Raw genomic sequence first — 18,589 nt, forward strand, 5'->3', positions numbered from 1 at the left:
CTCACTGCAGTGGCTTGTCTTGTTATGGAGCACCGACTCTAGGGTGTGTGGGCTTAAGTAGTTGCAGCACAAAGACTCAGTAGTTGTGGTTCCCATGCTCTAGAGCACAGACTCAATATTGTGACCCATAGGCTTAGTTGCTCCTCGGCATGTGAGATCTTCCCATATCAGGGATTGAAACAATGTCACCTGCATTGGCAGGTTGATTCTTTACCACTGAACCACCATGGAAGCCCTTGGGCTTCCTCACTCTTGGTAGACATTTTTGCTGGATATAGAATTCTAGCTGGGCACCTTGAAGATAGCATTCTGTTGTCTTCCAGCTTCCATGGTTGGTGTTGAGACATCATCACCTGTCAGTCTAACTGCTGTTCTTTCTTTAAATAGCTTTACCAAGAAATAAATTATATACTATAATATCCACCCATTTAAAGTGTACAATTTAATGGTTTTTAGTACAGAGTTGTGCAACTATCTCCATCTCATTTTAGAACATTTTTACCGCCCCCAAAGAAACCCTGTATCCATTAGCAGACACTCTCTATCTCCTACTCTCTTACCCCCCAGCGCTAGTTTACTTTTGGTTTCTAGAAATTTTCCTATTTTGGATACTTTATGTAAATTTAATCTTACAATATATGGTTCTTTGTGATTGATTTCTTCCATTTAGCATAATGTTCTTGAGGTTCATCCACGTTGTACTGCTGTTCTTCTGAAAGTAATCTCTGTTTTTTTCTTTTCCCTCTGACTGCTTTTAAGATCTCTGTCTTTGGTGGTGTGCATTTTCACTATGATGTGTCTGTGTGTGAAAACATATGGAGTCTCTTAAATCTGTGATTGAGGTCTGCTTTCTGTCTCACTAGTTCCCTCATAGCCACATCTAATCTGTGGTTTAACCCATCTGTTGAATGTTTTATTTTGGTTTTTGTATTTTTCATTTTAGAAGTTCAAATCCTTTTAGGTTTTCAAATTCATTACATTACTTGATATAACTTCTTATAGTTTCAAGCTTGTTATAGATTTAAGTGCATTAAATATTTCTCTTTTATAATATGTATCTGATAGTATTGCTATCTGAACTCTGAGTGTCTGTTTCTGCTGGTTTTCACTCCTGTTGGCTTTTCTCTTCTTCCGAGCCTGCTGGTTTCCTAGGTTCACGTTCCTCTCAGCCAGAACACATTTGTACTGGAGGCAGAAACATTTCTTTTCAGCGTTCTGGTCTTAGCCTGTTCCTTCAAGGGAAGAGTTGGCACTCATTTGGGACACGCTTCAGCTCAGTGGGTAGACTCTGTAATCACGCAAGCCTGCGTTCAGTCCTATGTGTGAGTTAGTCGCTCAGTCGTGTCCATCTCCTTGTGACCCCATGGACTGTAGCCCACCAGGTTCCTCTGTCCATGAATTCTCCAGGCAAGAAAACTGGAGTGGGTTGCCATGCCCTTCTCCAGGGGAATCTTACTGAATCAAGGATCGAACTCTGGTCTCCTGCCTTAGCAGGCAGATTCTTTACCATCTGGGCCACTGGGGAAGCCAATAATAAACATGAAGATCTCACAGAGTTCCTATGCATTAGGATTTCAGGAACAGCTTCTTAGGTAGTTTTAGCGCAAGGTCTCTCAGGAGTTATAGTTAGGATGTTGGCTGGGGCTTCAGTTATCTGAAAGCCTGACTGAGGTTGGAGGATTAAAGCCCACTCACAGACTTGGTTGGTGCTGGTTATTGCAGAATGTATAAGTTCCTTGTCACATGCATCTCTCCATAGGCTACTTGAGTGTCCTAGCAACGTGGCATTTGGCTTTTCCTAGATGATCGGAGAAGGCAATGGCACCCCACTCGAGTACTCTTGCCTGGAAAATCCCATGGACGGAGGAGCCTGGTGGGCTGCAGTCCATGGGGTCGCTAAGAGTCGGACACAACTGAGCAACTTCACTTTCACTTTTCACTTTCATGCATTGGAGAAGGAAATGGCAACCCACTCCAGTGTTCTTGCCTGGAGAATCCTAGGGACAGGGGAGCCTGGTGGGCTGCTGTCTATGGGGTCGCACAGAGTCGGACACGACTGAAGTGACTTAGCAGCAGCAGCAGCAGCAGAATAGATGATCCAGAAGAGCGAGGTAGAAGCCATAATATATGGTCTATCCTTAAAGTCATGCTCTTTATTTTTAGTTTCCTATTAGTTACTGTTAGCCCAGCTTGGGGTAGGAGGGAATTATATAATCCCATGGATACCAGGTGCTACGGATCACTGAGGGCCATCTGGCTATCACATATCAAATGAGATAAGGCACATAAAGCACTTAGAACCATGCTTGGCATGTCATATGTGCCCAGTAAACATTAACCATGCCTAATAAGTGTCTGGCTCTGCTCTGGGCATGTAGGATCTGCACAGCAACCATATTTACTCACAAACATTTATTGGGTGGCTCTGTGTGCCAGGCGCTGTTATTGGAGTCAGGGAGACAATTATAAACAAAGCAGATACTTAGACTTATGAAACCCACACAGACAAACAGATGAGAATGTCCTGCAAGGTGGTGCTAAGTGCTGTGAAGAACCACAAAACAGGCTGAGGGGAGAGGGAGCGAGGATGCAACAGGGCTACGCTTCTTTCCACGGGAAGCTGGCACAACTGAGGTGGTGATTCAGATTTTGACCCAGTAAAGCTCCCCACATCTGTGAACCCATGCTAGCATCACAGGCAGGTAGAATTTATGCCCAGGTTACACCAATTTTACAAACAGACACAGAGAGGAGCTAACATGAGTTCTCTGAGTCCCTGAGGAGGCAGGCTTTCTCCAAACACAGAGGTTCTCCAACTTGGATGCTCAACAGCATCACCTAGGGAGATTGTTTTTATTATTATTATTATTTATGTATTTATTTATCTTTGGCTGTGCTGGGTCTTTATTGCTACACATGGGCTTTCTCTAACTGTGGCGAGCGGGGGCTATTTTTTGCAGAGAGGAAGCTACTCTTTGTGGTGCAGGGGCTTCTCATTACAGCAGCTTCTCACATTGCAGAGCACGGGCTCTAGGCACACAGGCTTCAGTAGTTGCAGCTCGAGGGCTCTAGAGACCGGGCTTAGTAGTTGTGGCACAGGAGCTTACTTGCCCCTGGGCATGTGGGACCTTCCCAGACCAGGGATTGAACCCATGTCCCCTGCATTGGCAGGCAGATGCTTAACCACTGGACCACCAGTGAAGTCCCCTTGTTGCTTTTTGAAACCCCAAGACCACCACATGGAGGAGCCGGCACTGAGATCACATGGAGCAGAAATGGTCCTCCCCAGCCAAGGCTCTCCCTGGAGATGAGTGAGTGAGGCTGAGCTGCCCCATGGAGCGGTCCGCTGTCTGCAATTGCAGGAACGACCAGCATCACATTGATTGTCTGTTGACCCAGACAATCACAAACCATGACGTTTGGGGAGTTGTAAAGCAGCAAAGATTGATACAGCCTAGTTACTGGGGAAGAGAACTCTCCTTCCTTCTCTTGTAGCAAGTTTTTCTTATTCTTGGTAATTGACACTAACTGCCCAACAGACAAACTCCAAATTGTAGACTTAACACAGGAAGCTTTGTTTCTTGCTCAGTAAAATCCAGTGTGAATCTGGTAGTCCTCCTCTCGGTTCAGTTCAGTTCAGTTCAGTCGCTCAGTCGTCTCCGACTTTCTGCGACCACATGGACTGCAGCACGCCAGGCCTCTCTGTCCATCGCCAACTCCCGGAGTTTGCTCAAACTCATGTCCATTGAGTCGGTGATGCCATCCAACCATCTCATCTGCTGTTGTCCCCTTCTCCTCCCACCTTCAATCTTTCCCAGCGTCAGGGTCTTTTCAGATGAGTCAGTTCTTTGCATCAGGTGGCCAAAGGATTGGAGTTTCAGCTTCAGCATCAGTCCTTCCAATGAATATTCAGGACTGATTTCCTTTAGGATGGACTGGTTGGATCTCCTCTATTTTATAGCTAAGGGAACACGAGGCCTCAAGGTGGAAGGGAAAGACTGGTATGGAGGCCTACCAGCTCTCAATCGATTCAGCCCAGAAGTGACCACCCTTACGTCACTTCTACACACACATTATTAGTCAGAACTTGTCCCGCTGCCTGAAAGGGAGGACAGGGCATGTAGGGGAGCACGGGACACAGTGGTGATGCCTGTCTTTGCCACAAAGAACATACCACAGATAGAATTAATTTCTTCATTTGTGTGGTTACCTGTTTAATATCTGTCTCCTCTGTTGGACTGAAGTCCATGAGGGCATGATCATGTTGCATCCATCTCTCATGGGGCCTACCCTACAAGTGGCATTAGGAATAGTTGTTGAATTGCTAGTTTAATGAATAATTGGGCAGGTCATGGTGTGATCTTTTGTATTTAGCTCCCAGTTGCAGAGAAAATCCCCAATTAAATGTCTAACAGTTCCTCCCTCCCAGTAACACATATGCATTACCTTGGATATTGTAAATCTCTTACACAGTGATCAACCAAAGAACACAAACAGAACATGAAAGTCCCTACTAGTTGCGGCCAGAGGTATGGCTATGTGCATTGCTTGGTGAGAGAAGATTTACATTTTTATGTGATAGTTCTCATTCAGCTGCCTCAGAGTGGACTTGGCAAAAGCTCCTGCTTCAAGGCAAAAACCAGGTGAGTTTTTCCCTGTTGTGTGGTTTTGGATGAATCTTGTGCTCTCTCTGAACCTCATTTTTCTTGTCAGTGAAATGACAAAAGCACTTGCTTCATAGGGCTGTTGTGAGATGGTGATGAGTCTCTGTGTAATAAAGACCTGCCACTTGGCAGCCCCCGTTTTATATGAACTGTCCCCTCTTGCCCTTGCTACTTGCACACAGCTTGTGACGGGGCAGGGTCTTTTCGAGGCTGGATGGAAGGGTAAAGGTTGGAGGCAGCTCCATGAGACCCTAGATACAGCTGGGCCCTCTTCTGGGTCATGCTGGGTGCACAGAGAGGAGGCTGACTTGTCCCTGTCTATATCAGCATTTGCTGTGTAACAAAACACTAAAACTCAATGGCTTAAAACAATCATTTTATTTAGCCCCTGATCCTGTGGGTCAGTTGGGGAAATTTTCTGGTCTGGGTCAACCTAACTGAACTCTGCATTTTCAGTCAGCTGGAGGGTCAACTGATGGCTGGGCAATCTAGGATAGCCACCCTCACCTGTCTGCAGTTAGCAAGCTATTGAGGGAGCTTCTGCAGTTCTCTTCCTCTGCACTTTTTCCCACTACTCCTCCCTCTCAGAATTTGATTTTGTGCAGGTATCTTTCCCCCACCATCCCAACTCCCAATATGTAGCATGAGCCTCAGGGAAACTGCTGGAGACTTGACATGATAATTAACATAACTGCATTTCCTTTGCTGGTGATTGGTCAGGAGAAGGCACACCCAGGTCTGGCCAGTGAGGAATGTGGGCAAGTCTGTTCAGAATGCTCCTAGGAAAGCTTTCCTCATCCCATGGAAAAGCTATGGAGAGAAATACCTAACTTTGAGGGCTTGTTATGCCTGCTGCTGCTGCTAAGTCACTTCAGTTGTGTCTAACTCTGTGCGATCCCAGAGATGGCAGCCCACCAGGCTCCCCTATCCCTGGGATTCTCCAGGCAAGAACACTAGAGTGGGTTGCCATTTCCTTCTCCAATGCCTGAAAGTGAAAAGTGAAAGTGAAGCTGCTCAGTCGTGTCAACTCTTAGAGACCCTATGGACTGCAGCCTACCAGGCACCTCCGTCCATGGGATTTTCCCGGCAAGAGTACTGGAGTGGGTTGCCATTGCCTTCTCCACTTGCCACTGCCAGGCACTGTTAATTCTAAGTGCTTTAAATAAAATAACCCATTCAACTTTCTTGGGTTAGGTACTATTATCTCTCATTTTACAGATGAAGTCTCTGCAGTATGGAGTGGTTAAGAAACTTGTCAAGGGTCAAACAGCTAGTGAGTGTTGGAGCCAGGATTTAATTCCAGGCAGCCTGACTCCAGAGAGAGAGTTCTCAGGTACCACCCTCCTCCTTCCTCTCTGGTCATGGGTCTGTCTTAGGTGACACCACAGATGGTTGTAGCCGTTGTGCCAGCAGTTACCTAGGACAGCAGAGCCAAGACAGAATGAACGTAGGGAGCCAGGGTCCTTTCTAACAGCTCTATGGTGGTTTAGTCATCAAGTCGTATCCGACTCTTGTGACCCCATGGACTATAGCCCATCAGGCTCCTCTTTCCATGGGATTTTCCAGGATTTTACTGGAATAGGTTGCCATTTCCTTCTCCAGGGAATCTTCCTGACCCAGGGATCAAACCCAGTTCTCCTATATTGCAGGCAGATTCTTTACCGACTGAGCCAGATAAATAAATGAGCCCTGCACGGAAAACTCATAAGAGATGGGGAGGAGAAGATGGATGAAATATGTAAGAGAGATGACAGCATTTCATAATTCCTTTATGAGGCACAAGATAAAAAATACACACTCATGGCATATAAACCCATAGTGTTAATGTAGGGTCCTGAACCTGAGACTTTCCAGGAGGCCAGGGGACAGAACTTGCCTGATCTTGGTGCTTGGTCCACAGAGGTGGACAGGCCTGGGCCCTCACTCCAAATTACTCTTTCAGTAAGATGAGGACCAGCCTCATGTTTTGCACTCCTGATCTTCCAGCCTAAATCCTTGGCTCAAGCCTGGATGGAGAAGCCCTTGGCCAAGAGGACAGAGCTGCTGGGAGGAAAATTCCCAGCCTGGTCTGGGCTCTAGGGTCCTGAATCACAGGGGAGAGGCCTGGAGCCTTTGGCACAGGGATGCTTCCATTCCTCTGAAAAGGCATGAGATACAAAGGCAGCTGGGTTGTTTGTGACAGGGACTGTTCCATGTCAGAGGTGCCTGGGTATCAGCACGAGTGGATGCCAACCCCTGCTCTGTGGGTGCTCAGTGTAGACACTGACTCATGGGCATGGAAAGTATTGTCAGCTCTGAGCAGGACTTTGTCTCTGTTATTCACTGCTGTGTTCCCAGCATCCGGAACAGGGCTTGGCACAGGGAGCTCCTGAGAAGGACTCGGTGGGGCACGAGCTCATCTGCACAGGTGTTTGTGTCCAGCATGCTCTGCACACACCTCCTCCTCTCTCTCTCCCAGAAGGCACTTAAGGCTTGGCTCAGCTCAAAGAGGCAGAAGAGAGCTTAGAGATACCCCAGACTCAATCTGCTGTCTGCAGCTGAGAGTCCAGTAAGGTGACATCAGCCATAGAGACCCATATCTCTTTCTCCTTCCTCCTCTGCTTCCTCCAGCCCCGGCCCTTCGGGGACCACCTGGTCAGCCTCACAGTGGCGGGACCGAGGTAGGGCTGCAGGGATGGCATTTTCCCGCAGCCAAGGGTGCAGCAGGATACCCGAGGCTGTGAGCCGCTCAGTTGGCTCCCTTCGGAGGAGACAGCGGACCAGGCAGCGGGCGGGGGCCGAGAGGCCCTCAGGCAAGGCAAAGGCGCCACGGCGGATCTTGCCAAAGAGCAGGGCAGGCTCTGAGTCCTGGAAGGGGTAGTGGCCGGCCAGCATGGTAAAGAGTGCCACACCCAGGCTCCAGACATCTGCCGCCTTGCCTGAGTAGGATGCCCGGGAACTGAGGATCTCGGGGCCCACGTAGGCTGGGCACGCATGCTTGTCCCACAGGGAGTCGTCAGGCCCAGTCAGCACACAGGCATCTTCCAGGTTCTCCAGCACCAGTTTCGTCCTACATGGGCAGAGAGACAGGGAGTCAGCCAGTGGGACCCCCGCTTCTACTACCCCACATTGTCACCCTGAGTGGCACCCATTTCCCCAGTACCAGCTGGCATTTGCCAGACATGAGTCAGTCCTGTGAGGCTGGTTGGCTGATCCCATTTTACAGACGAGGAAGTCTAGGCTCAGAGAGGTTTATTCATTTCTCAAGGTCACACAGCAATTAAATCTGAACTAGGACTCTGAGAGGAACACATTTTTCCAAATGTCTCTGGGATCAAATTCAGGTTCTACTTGTTAACTTGCAATTTGGCCTTGAGTGATGGCTTCACCTGCCTGAACCTTGACTTGGGGGCTGGGGACGTGGGGCTGTGCTGAGGGGCTGAGGGCATTAAAACTCTCTGAAGCCAGATGCAAACTTGGGGTCTAGGCAGGAAACAAAATGAGAAACAGGAAGTGGGGACTGTGTCAACTATCTCAGCACAAACCGACAGTTAATATTTGGGAGTGTCCACGGCATACCTCACCCTGAGCTAAGCTTGTATCTATCACACCTCATTTCCCCCTCATGCAGCCTGTGAGGAAGATGCCATTTTGCAGCCAAGGGAGCAGGACTGAGACTGAACCTTGGCTCTCTTCTGCCCAGAGCCAGTGCTATAAGCTGCTCATATAGTTCCCAGGGTGCCTCCATGGTACCCCTTTTCCACAAAAGAACCCAGAAATCATATTTTAAAGGAAAAAAAAAAAAACAGGTTTTAAAAAGTTGGCAACCATCTTCAATTAAAACCACAAACGAACATGACCCATATTGATGTATGGCAGAAACCAACACCATATTGTAATTACCCTTCAACTAAAAGAAAGAAAGAAAAACAGGAAACAAGCAAAAACAAAAAACAAAAAAACCCCACAAATGAACAGGTATGTGGTGCAAAGAAAAAAAAGTGTGTGTGGACCAACCTTAGCAATTTCTGCTTTAAATAACTCCCACAGAGTGGTCTAGATTACTTTAATAGTAAGCATAGCATTGCCATTGCTACTAATCTCATTCCTGTGGTACTACTTCCTGGGTGCCGGTCTGAAAATGCTGACCAGTCCTGTCAATCACTGCACTGGGGGTGAGCGGAGATGATAGCATTATTGGCCCATTTTACAGATAAAGAAGTCAAGGCTCAGGCAGATGAAGCCATTGCTCAAGGCCAAACTGCAGGTTAAAGAAGTAGAGCCAGAATTTGGCCCCAGGATGATTCCATTATCTATCATTTACTGATGGTGGGCTCAAACTTTTGCCTTGAAAAGGGAAGAAAGCACTTTTCTCACTTCTGGGAGGTCTGGGGGTGTTATACTCACCCTAAGCTTGAAATTATTTGAAAAGCTGCATATTAGCTTAAAAATCATTATAAAATTTACATTCTACCTATTACTCAAAGCATGGTCATTTTAGTATAAAATGTAAAAGGAAATACCATCTTTAAAAGGAAAAACCACCTTCAGGGACTTCCCTGGTAGTCTAGTGGCTAAGACTCCACGCTCCCAATACAGGGGGCCCAGAGTTCAATCCCTGATCGGGGAACTAGATTGCACATGTTGCAACTAAGACTCAGTGCAGCCAGATAAATAGTAACATTTTTAAAAAGAAAAGAAAACCACCCTTAGGCAAATATCATGAGTAACTGCTATGGAATAGATAGCAGTTTGTCAATAAAAACCCTCAAGGTTTTTAATGACAAATTAATGACAAAGAATTACCCAAGGTACACAAAGGGTAAATTAGGAGCCTTCCAGTGGACAACTTGGCAGAAGCCACTGTAACCAAAGACCGAGGTTAACATCACAGTAGTTCCTCTCAGCAGCCCGAATCTCTTGATAGAACCGGCTGAGAAGGCCCCATGGCTTCTGTGGTATTCTTGCCAAAAAACGCATCACCTCAATCTAAGTGTGACCAGAACATCAGTCAAGGCCAAACCAAGGGGCCTCCTCGGCGGCCACACTCACCTCTCCCGGTCGGTGAAGACGAAGCGCCTTAGCTTGAGGTCGCGGAGGACCAGCCCGTGCTGGTGGCAATGCGCCAGGGCGGCGGCCATCTGGCGGAAGAGCGCGGCGGCCTCGGGCTCCGGGAGGCGACGCCGGCGGCGCACCAGGCTGTGCATGTCCCCGTGCGGCCGCAGGAAGAAGGCGTAGAGGAGCTGCGTGCCGGCCAGGACCTCCGCCGGCCGGGCCACGTGGCCATGATGGGGCAGCCTCCAGTAGGGCTCCAGCACCGCCAGCCTCTCGCAGGCTGGGTACACCTGTGGGCAGAGCGTGGTATGAGCATGGGTGGGGACTCCAGGGGGCAGGCGGCAGGGGCAGGCGGCTGGGGCCGGCCTTGCAGCAGGTCACAGCGGATCCTTTAGGCACTACTGTGGGCTGGGCCCTGTGCCCAGCGCTTCCACTGCATGTCACTCAATACTGACCCAGCTGAGGGCTGCGTGACCGGCAAGGAGCGGAGCTGGGATTTAAATCCCTGTTCTCCATCATCTGTGCTCTTAGCTACAAGCTCATGTGCTCTTAAACTTGAGATATTCAAAAGTATATCAGGTAACCAGAACAAAAGTAACTCAAACAAGAGGAATCTGGAAGAGTAGACAATACAGAAGTAACCTTATGGTCGTCATCACCCATCATGGCTACCATTCTCTAGCATTCACTGCCCACCCACCCTTTCCTTCATCCCACAAGCAGGCATTGAATGCCCACCTGTGCCTCCACTGGGACTATAACTTGACTGACAGCCACGGTCCCTGCCCTCCTGGTGCCCACAGTCCAATACATGAGACAGTTAAACAGGCCAAAAAACTAAATACTTACAAATTCTGATGAGCATTGCAAAGGAATGCTGGAATGAAGAATATCTTGGCAGGAGACACCTATTTTAGAAAGTATAGTCCAGAAGGGACTCTGGGAAGTGACCTGGGTGATTGAGATGCCCAAGGAGTAAGCTTTCCAGGTGCAAAGGCAGTGCAAAGGTTCTGAGGTAGGAAAGAAACTGAGCTGCTCCAGAAACCCAGCCAAAGCTCAGTGTGGCTGGAATGTGAAGGAAGGTGGGGCCTGTGGTAAGCGTGGTGAGGTCGTGGGGAAAGATGCTAGGGGCTTATAGACATTAGATGGAAGCCGTTCCATAGTCCTGAAAGGATGTTCAGAGGATGGTGACTTGGAAGCCACATGGCTCATCACTGGCAGAGCAGTCTATGCACTTTGGTTTATCTGCCTTTAAACCCTTTGCTTGTCATTTTGTCTAGGACATATAGCCAATAAAAATAAATAAAGCATATACACATTTAATCCATGAAAAGATGTAAGTACATGTCCTAAAGCAATTGGAGTGGCTTCGAGTAAACAATTCACAAACAGAGACTTTTTTAAAAATCAGGGCAAATGCATCCCTGCCTCTAAGCATTTACACTTGCTTTTTCTGCTACCTGAGCGTTCTCCTCTAGATACCCACAGGGCTGGCTTCCTCAGTTCAAGACACTATTCAGGTCACCTCCTCCAAGGTGGACTTCCCACCTAAGATCACCTGCACCTTCTCCCCTTCCCCTCTTCCCTCTCCCCTTTCTCCTAGCTCCTAGTTTTTCTCCATAGCAGTTAAGATAACCTGATATATATGTTACTCATTCACCTGCACCATGAACTGTGATGGCACAGCTTGGCCCACTTTTTAGCCATATGTGGTGCATATTGCATGATGCACAGAGTATACAAGTGCTCACTGAGAGTTTGTTGAATTAATGAATAAGGCAATAATCTAGAAAGACAGGATGTTGATCTTTCTACATGCTGACCAGAAAAGCCTAGGCAATGTGGAAACAACAGGTCAGCTCCCACAGTTCACGCTGGGTGTAAGGACAGGCACTCCCAGTAGATTGCCCTAAATGTTCCTGAATATCTGGGGTCATGTGAAAGCTTCTGACTCCAGCTTGCCATGGTCATTCCTTTCAGTATGGACTTCCCTCCCTAGAGGGACCAGAAAAAACCTGTGATGCTATAGAAAGAGGACCCAGAGTTCATGGGTTCCCTAGAATACCTGGGGTAGACCTAGGAACCTGCATCAAGTGCCCAGAGCCCAGGTAAAGCTGGTGTCTGATGTCCAGATGTGGCCCCGCCCACTGCACCCCCATGAGCAAGAACTGGAGCCACTGCTGCTGCTTCTCCTCATCCCCTGGCCAACTGGATGGAGGCGTCAGTCCCCCTGCCTCTCTGTGCCTTCCCAAGGGGACCCAGCTCCCTTCTACCCCTCCCTGTGTACCTGGGTCTCCCCTATCCTCCTTACCTCTGCCCACCAGGGCAAACCTGCCCTGCTTGTATCTGAACCACCTGTCCTAGCATGGGGTTCAAGGCTCTGGGTTGAACCTGCCTTGGCCCAATTTCAGCTCTGACACCTCCTGGCTTTGTGAGGTGGCAAGTAACCCCAGGGCTTCCTGGGTGGCTCAGACAGTAAAGAACCTGCCTGCAATGCAGGAGACCTAGGTTTGATCCCTGGGTTGGGAAGATCCCCTGTAGGAGGGAATGGCTACCCGCTCCAGTATTCTTGCCTGGAGAACTCCATGGACCGAGGAGCCTGGTGAGTTAGAGTCCAAGAGATCTCAAAAAGTCAGACACAACTGACTGACTAACACTTTCACGTTCGAGTAACCACAGCTTTCTGAGCCTCAGAACCTGTCCTCTCTCTACAGAATGGGCCCAATAATAGTAACTACCTCATAGACTGTGTGAATATTAGAGAGGATGCAGACTGCATGATCAATATAGTACCTTGTGCACAGTTAATGCCTACGATTATGCTTTCTCAGGGCCTCCCCTGGTGGCTCAGTGGTAAAGAATCTGCCTGCCAGAGCAGGAGATGCAGGTTTGATCCCTGGGTTGGGAAGATACCCTGGAGAAGGAAATGGCAACCCACTCCAGTATTCTTTCCTAGGAAATCCCACAGACGGAGGAGACTGGCAGGCTACAGTCCATGGGGTTGCAAAAGAATCGGACGTGACTTAGCAACTGAAACAACAGCAACAAATGCTTTCTCATTTCTGTCCTTGTGGGCCGAGACCTGGCAGTGTCCTGTAGGGGTCACGTGGCTCTGCCTATTGCCTGAATTCTGTCAAGAACCCTGATTTCTGTCAGGAGCCCTGGACCTTGCCCTAGGATCCAGGTCTGATGCCATGTGGCTTCATGCATGGCCCTTCTCTCTTGACCTCAGTTTTTCCATCTATAAAATGGTCACGAGTAGGCCCAATGACTTCCATGGTCCCAGGAGTTCTAATGTCTACCATATCTCATCCTTCCCTGGTGCAAATACCTTCAGTGGCTCCCCACAGCCTAGCAGGGCTTTTTCCTAATGCTTTCACAATCCGTGGCTGCTAGCTCTCGTCTGTCAGCCCTGTCTGCATCCTTTTCCCACTCACTCTGGCCATGATGAAGTCCTTTTCATGCTCTGAAGTGCCATGTTCACTCCTCTTGGCCTCTGACAGCTATTTCCCCTTCCTGGAACCCCTTTTTCCCATTTCTCCCTGGCTGACTCCTCCTTAGCCTTTTCTGACTCTGCTTTCTAATATACTAGAGGTTTCTCTTTGCACTCCTGGCCCCTAAGCCTCACCCCAGCAACATTTATCACACTATACAGCCTAAGCTCTGTATTCCCCCAGGGCTGGGACCATCTGGTTTACCTTTCTGGTTTCAGCTTGGCCTGGGTATTCACTGGCTGCTTTCCCAGTAAACACAGAACTAAATTACTATAAGGGGCCCTCAGCCCTGGCAATTCTTTAGAGCCAAAGCCTTTTCCCAGCCCCCGTGATGCTCATGGAGATGGCCTCTGGGACATGTACCTTGCAGATGTACTCCGTGCCTGTGGGGCAGTGCAGAGCGCGATAGGTCCGGCTCCCCTCCTCAGGCTCCAGAAGAACATAGGGTCCAAGCCTGGAGGGAGTGGTCACATCCGGAGCATGAACAGGAGCAGGTGGTGGGTTCAGGGTTAGCGGGCAGGAGGGTAGCCTGGGCTGGGGCCCACTTCGAGCTTGTTTCTGGCTGGGACACTCAGTGTCCAGGTCATCATCCAGCTCCAACCGCTTCTTTCTGGAGGGGGCATTTGCTGGAATAGCCAGGGGGCTTGCTCGCATCTAGAAAGAAGGGGGAGAAAGGCACTGAAGTCAGGCTACTTGGCGGCTCTTCTCTTCCTCTGCTGGTGGGAGGTTACACTGGCACAGCCTTTATGAAGGGTGACCTGGCAGTGTGCGTTAAATGAACAAAAGCATATACCCTTGACTCAGTGTCCCACTTTTGAGAATTTATCTTCCAAATAAAATGCTCACCAAAAAAATTAAATACGTGAAAGGCTGCTCGTCAGTGTCGTATCTAACAGCAAAAAGTAGGAAACTCTCCCACATGTTGAGCAGCTGGAGGTTGGGCAAGCCATCATGATACAGCCACATAGTGGAATACTATACAGCTCTAAAAATGATCAAGAACTCTCTACATACTGATGCAATGGTGCAAGTACAAAGTTATTCCTACAGCCCATATGATAGAATCAATTAAACATCCATTGTTAGGACTGGTTAAATACATTATATTTCACCATACGTAAAATAGTTGTAGCCATTTAAGAGATTGAGGAAATCCTTTATGTGCTAGTTGGAAAAATCTCCAGAGTGAACTGTAAAGTGAAAAAAAAAAGTACAGAGGAGAGATGGACTTGAAGATTGGTGAGAAGAGGAAGAAAGACTTTGTACTGTATCTGTTGAGTGCTGTAGCACGGGCAGTTATTACCTCTGAAAGGGAGGGAGGAATGGGAGGAGGGAGAGAAGAATGGATGATGAAGAATGATGCATGAATGATGTATATACTGAATGTACATGGATGTTTCTGGAATGACTAAATATATTGTCAAGTGAACAGAGCTAGCTGCTGAAAAATATACATGAAATGATCTCATTTATTTAAAAAACCCCACAAGTGTGTAATATGATATGTGTGAAAGTGTTAGTAGCTCAGTCGTGTCTGACTCTTTGTGACCCCATGGACTGTAGCCCTCCAGGCACCTCTGTCCATGGAATTCTCCAGGCAATAATACTGGAGTGGATAGCCATTCCCTTCTCCAGGGGATCTTCCTAACCCAGGGTTGAATCTGGGTTTCCTGCATTGCATACAGGTTCTTTACCATCTGAGCCACCAGAAAAGGCCTATTTGTATACACAGGTGTGTAAATGCACAGGAAAAGGTCTAGAAGGACCCAGGCTAAATTGGCCACAGCAGCTTCTGGCCTTCTGGGAGACTCCAGGAGTGGAAGGGATTTAGTAGGGAGGCAAGGGAATGTTCAATTTCAGTATTTTAAAATAAAGATTCTACACTTATTTAGTGCTTGGGTACTTCAAAACAGATGGAGTTTATTTCTTTTCTCAAATGTGAACTTCGTCTGCAATCAACTGATGGCCCAAGAGCTACCAGAATCACAGGATCTACGTGTGGAGTTAGTCCACCAGCCAGCTCAGTTTTACCATCAGGTGAGAATGAGGCAGGGAGGCAAGGTGGCTGGAAGCCCCAGGATTCACTTACTCAACTGCAGAGGAAGCACCGCCCCCCGCCCCGCCCCCACACAGCTATGTCACTGTGTGCCAGTGTGGTGCGTAGAGGAGGGCAATGGCATGTTAGGGCAGAAAGGTTCTCTCCAACACCCATGTGCCCACCCATCCAGACTCCAGGGGAGGAACAAGGAGCCCAGGTATGAGGTGTTAGAGGACAATGGACTGTAGCCAGGTAAAGACCTTCCAAACAGTCCCAGGCAGGATTAGAGGGAACATCACTCAGAGAAAGTTCTAAGGCTGATGCCCACCTCTGCAGTCTTGCTGCTCCCAAATGCATGGGCTGCCTTGGGAGGGAGGGAGCCACCATCTTGAACAAAAAGGCATAATCCCATTTTGGTGAGAATGCAGTAGGGGGTGGCTGTCATCAGATATTCCCTGGATCTCATCCTGTCTCTGACCCTTCCTGGCTGGGTAGCCCTAGGCAAGTTTTTCAGACTTTCTGTGCCTCATCTGTAAAGTGGAAACAGGATGCAAAGTCCATAAGATTTTGTGATGATGAAATGAAAATACAAATAAATTAACACGGCCCTGTTGCATGGTAGGGGTCAGGAAATGGTCACTACCATTGGCTCATTACTATTATTATTCACAGCTGAAGATGCTGAAGTGCTACCTTTGGGAGTCTCAGAAACTTCCCCAGGGATGAGGCTAGGATAACACTCTTTACTGCACTGGTTCTTCCAAGAGTAAAGCAAGATGATCCCTAGGTGTGTAGATGCTTTGTGTCCTGCAAAGCGAGACTCCCTGGAGTGACTCTCCCATGACTACATCAGTACCCCAGGCTGCTCTGGCCTTATCCAGGGCTCAGAGTCTGGTCCTGCCTGGGATGAGCTCCACTGGACAGATAGGGTAACTGAGTTTATAGATGAATACAGGAATTTACAGGCCACAGGGCAAGATTAGAATCTCTGCAGTAGGATGCAGGCAGCGCCTAGTTTCTACCTCTTGCTGGTCCTTGACCCTCCCAGGGGAATAGGGTGGGTCACACCAAACACACATATTCACATAACCCAGGGCAGACAGGTGTACACGCGCCCCTCCCAAACACATTCGTCCAAACCGGCCCGCCATGGCACACGGGCAGGGCAGAGAGGGGCATCCATATCCTTAAGTGACACACCGGTGTCAAGTCTTGCCAAGGTCAAGGGTACCCTCCACCGGCAAGGGTGCAAGCACACGCCCCGAGAGCTCTCCCAACTGTACTCACGACTGTAGGACGGATACCAACAAGGCCACACGCTCAGTCTGTACCCCCACCCCCACTCCAAGTTCCCACCGCGAAGGCAGTGGGCGGACTCGCCGCACCCTCAGCAGCTGGGCTCCTCTCTTGGGAGCGGAAGCGGCGGGGCAGCAGGAGTACCGCTCGGTTCCCGCCCGCGACCCCCTGCAGAAGGTTGAGCGGAAACCGAGGGGCTGCTAGAGGACTGGGAGGGGACCGGCAAAGGGAAGGAGGCTGGGCCCTGGCGCTGAGATAAGCGGCCTTGCCCGCACACCCCAGAATCAACAGGTACAACACACACCATTGGCAGAACCAGAATACGCGCGCATCCTACAGCTGGCGAACTGGTGGTCATCAGACTCGGCACACCTGTGCGCGCGCACAGCGTCCAGGCCGCCCTTGACCCCGCACCCGCCCCGCCCACAGGCACCCCAGTGCGTCCCGGCACGGCCAGTACCTGCCGCCCAGTGCCCAGGCCTCCGCACGGTCCTCGGACACACGGCCCCACCCGGAACCCATCGGCCCACGCCGACTCCAGCAAATCCTCACGAACACATCTCACAGGTACTCGGGACCACCCGACTCCCAGGGACCCCATAGACCTCCTCGCACCCAACCACGGACCTCCCCGCACCCAACCACACACCTCTCCTGCCCGCCCCACACTCAGACAGACTCGGAGCGCACACCCTCCTCCCCGGGACACGCCTCCCCACCCCGCGGGGATCCACGGTCCCGCAGCCCGATCGGCCACACTCGGCGACCCCGCGCCCTGCGGAACCGCGTCACCTGGACCCAGCGGGAACACTCAGCCAGCGTCGCTCCCCCGACGGCGGGCTTCCTTAAAAGTTGTGTGTGTCTGTGTCTGTGTGTGTGTGTGTCACTCGCAGCAACTTCAGCCGCCCCGCCTGCCCGCCCCTCCCGCCCCCACCGAGTACCTTGCCCTAGCACGAGGCGGGGTCCTGGCGCAGAAAGAGCTCAGGGTCGCCTGGCACCCCTCGGTGGCCCGCGCTGCTCCGCCGCCGCCGAGCTCGGCTCCGGGTGCGGCTCTGGCCTCGGTCCGGCAGCAGCAGGACGTGTGCGGAGCCGCCGCCGCTTCCGCTGCGAGTGTCTCTGGAGCGCGGAAAGCAGGGCTCCAGCTCCGGCCCGGGTGATGTAAACCTGAGTTAATCAGCCACCGCCTGATGCCCTCAGGCCGGGGATTGCACCATCCCCAGCTGAGCGCCGCCCTCCCGCCCGTCACCTCCAAGCCCGCCCCGCCCTCCTTTGCGAACAGCTAGCTGTCCCGGAACCCCTCCCCTTAGCCCTCTAGGGGTGTTTTGCCTCCACCCCCCGACCCCTCCCGCTCAGCGGTCGAAGATTGAAAGCGATGCCAGAGGCTGGCTCTCCCTATCACCTTAGAGAAAGCATTTTGCTTTTCTGAGTCTCAGTTTTCCCATCTGTGAAATGGGAGGAAGAACACCCTTTCTCAGGATGGGTGGAGGAGAAAAAAAGCAAACCCTAACAGTTCCCTGGGTACTCCCCTGGTAATAAAGCACTTTCCCACCAGTGCTTTACTGAATGTTTAGGAGAACCCTGGGCCGGCGGGAAGCTCCATTCAACCCATTCTACAGCTATGAAAAAACAACCCAGGAGCTTTGCAAAGACCACAGACTTAGGGGCTGACTCCGGGCTCAAAAGACCATTGTGGTGCCCTGGAGAGGCCTGGGGTCCAGTGGGCTTCATAGCACTCACTTGATGCAGGCAGTGTAGCCTGGAAGTTAAGAGGAAGTACCCTGGAATTTGATGTTTTCAAACTGTGGTGTTGGAGAAGACTTTTGAGAGTCCCTTGGACTGCAAAGAGATCAAACCAGTCCCTCCTAAAGGAAATCAACCCTGAATATTCATTGAAAGGTCAGATGCTGAAGCTCCAATACTTTGGCCACCTGGTGTGAAGAGACAACTCGTTGGCAAAGACCCTGATGCTGGGAAAAATTGAGGACAGGAGGAGAAGGGGACGAGAGAGGATGAGATGGTTGGATGGCATCACCAATTCAATGGACATGAGTTTGAGCAAACTC

General features: G+C 49.9%; 1 protein-coding gene across 2 annotated transcripts; it reads right to left on the bottom strand.

The window, feature by feature from the left end:
* Positions 1-5,027: 5,027 nt before the first annotated feature.
* TRIB3 (tribbles pseudokinase 3) lies at positions 5,028-17,727 on the bottom strand. 2 transcript variants are annotated; one of them, XM_061437153.1, is made up of 4 exons: positions 17,468-17,727; positions 13,556-13,846; positions 9,696-9,988; positions 5,028-7,713 (listed from the first exon to the last, which is right to left on the bottom strand). In XM_061437153.1, exons 2-4 carry the CDS (start codon positions 13,844-13,846, stop codon positions 7,224-7,226), a joined length of 1,074 nt encoding a protein of 357 aa, XP_061293137.1. In that variant the 5' UTR covers positions 17,468-17,727; the 3' UTR covers positions 5,028-7,223. The 2 variants fall into 2 exon arrangements, with proteins under 2 accessions (XP_061293137.1, XP_061293138.1); XM_061437154.1 differs by lacking the exon at positions 17,468-17,727 and adding an exon at positions 17,319-17,404 and having other exon boundaries at positions 6,417-7,713.
* Between the last annotated feature and the right edge of the window lie 862 nt (positions 17,728-18,589).

This window comes from Bos javanicus, chromosome 13, assembly GCF_032452875.1.
Source record: "Bos javanicus breed banteng chromosome 13, ARS-OSU_banteng_1.0, whole genome shotgun sequence".
NCBI lineage: Eukaryota > Metazoa > Chordata > Mammalia > Artiodactyla > Bovidae > Bos > Bos javanicus.

Bases quoted from the DNA above. Each gene is read 5' to 3' on its own strand.
- TRIB3 (XM_061437153.1), bottom strand. From the start codon at position 13,846: ATGCGAGCAAGCCCCCTGGCTATTCCAGCAAATGCCCCCTCCAGAAAG. The intron at 9,989-13,555 runs GTACATGTCCCA...CTCTGCCCACAG, and splicing joins GCACGGAGTACATCTGCAAG to GTGTACCCAGCCTGCGAGAG. The intron at 7,714-9,695 runs GTGAGTGTGGCC...CTGCCCATGTAG, and splicing joins GTCTTCACCGACCGGGAGAG to GACGAAACTGGTGCTGGAGA.